Source organism: Mus pahari, chromosome 23 (assembly GCF_900095145.1).
Source record: "Mus pahari chromosome 23, PAHARI_EIJ_v1.1, whole genome shotgun sequence".
Lineage (NCBI taxonomy): Eukaryota > Metazoa > Chordata > Mammalia > Rodentia > Muridae > Mus > Mus pahari.
In genome coordinates this window covers 27842970-27844576 of record NC_034612.1, presented here as the reverse complement: position 1 = coordinate 27844576, position 1607 = coordinate 27842970, and the positions used below count along the sequence as shown (strand labels likewise).

The 1607-nt window shown below is 53.4% G+C and overlaps 1 protein-coding gene across 1 annotated transcript in view; it reads left to right on the top strand.

Moving 5' to 3' along the window:
* The window catches only part of Nyap1 (neuronal tyrosine phosphorylated phosphoinositide-3-kinase adaptor 1), a 9153-nt gene that overhangs the window by 1581 nt on the left and 5965 nt on the right, over positions 1-1607 (top strand). The window contains exon 2 of the mRNA XM_029533882.1: positions 685-1031. Coding sequence (XP_029389742.1) covers positions 685-1031 — 347 coding nt within the window. The remainder of the gene's footprint in view (positions 1-684; positions 1032-1607) is intronic.

The following is a 1607-nucleotide window of genomic DNA, read 5'->3' as shown; positions in this document are numbered from 1 at the left end:
CCCCCTTCACCACTCACCCAGAGGAGAACTCGGGGACAGAGAAAGGGGATAGAAGGGAGGTGAGGAGGCTGGCAGAGAGAGGGCAGCAGAGAGAGAGAGAGAGAGAGAGAGAGAGAGAGAGAGAGGCTCTGATGATTCAGGCATCACACCCTGCCTCTGGGAGAAGAGGCCCGTGGTGTGACAGAGGCCATAGCACACAGTAGCTAGACATACAGAAAGGCCAGAGGCCAGCACAGGCGCGGAGCCACAGGGGGCGGAGCCACAGGGGGCGGAGCCACAGGGGCAGGTGTGTCTGCTTGGCTGTTGCCTGGATTGCATNTTTTTTGCACATAACGGGCTGTGTACTCGTTATGTGGTCAGTCAGCACCAGGGACACTGTCATTCATGTTCATATATATATATATATATATATATATATATATATATACCATTTCTTTCATTTCTGATGTCATATGCTGTCCCTCACCCCTACCCATTGCCTTGCCTTTCTTAAATCCAAAGAATCTGCCTGCAAACATGCCTGCCTGGGACCTTCAGATATCCCCAGCCNAGGCTCCTAGTCTCCTTCTCACTGGGGAAGCACAGGTGTCCTACCCTTGAAAATGCCATCTCCCCCTGGGATGGAAGACGGCAAGGTAGAGGCTTGCCTTCTAACTTCTGCCCCATCCTGTCTTCTCTCCCTAGCTCCAGTAAGGAAGCAGCCCCCACGGGCCCGGTGGGGCCTGGGGCTGTCCCAGGGCCTGGGGTTCGAGTGCGAGACATTGCCTCGCTTCGACGATCCCTCAGGATGGGTTTCATGACGATGCCCGCGTCCCAGGAACACACCCCTCACCCCTGCCGCAGCACCATGGCCCCACGCTCTCTCTCCTGCCACTCGGTGGGCAGCATGGACAGTGTCGGTGGTGGGCCTGGGGGAGGGCTCACGGAGGACAGCAGCACCCGGAGACCCCCAGCTAAGCCCCGGAGACACCCCAGCACCAAGCTCAGCATGGCAGGACCAGGGGCAGAGACGCCGCCAAGTAAGAAAGCAGGTGAGACATCCACCCTGCTCCCCATCTCTCTTCAGAGGAAGCTGGCAGCGGCAGGATCCATTCCAGGCCAGGGGGGGCCTCTGGGAGGGTTCATTCAGGCAAGAACCAAGGAAGTGGAAGGTTCCATTCTGAAAAGGAATAGGGGGTTTCTTTTAGATGGACCTCAGATGAACCATTCAAGGGCAGGAGACACTCCCTAAAAAAAAAACAGCTGGTAAGAAAGGACCCAAAGGTGAGGAGGAGCTGCAGATTCTGGAGATGCTTGGAGGCTGAGGTAGAAATCGTAAGATTATAGTTATGGTATGTGGTGAGACCCAGTCAAAAAAAAAAAAAAAAAGACGCTAAATTAAAAACAAAAAGCAGCAATAAGAACAACAAAACAAAAACGGAAAAACAAACCAACAAAACCTGGGCCATGGTGGTACACAACTTTAATCCCAATTCTCGGGGGATAGAGCCAGGAGGATCTGTGAATTCAAGGCCAGCCTGAAGCACATATGGAATTCTAGGGTAGCCAAGGCTATATGGTGAGACCCTGTCTCAAGCAAGCAAAACAGGAAGAAAGGAAGGAAGGAA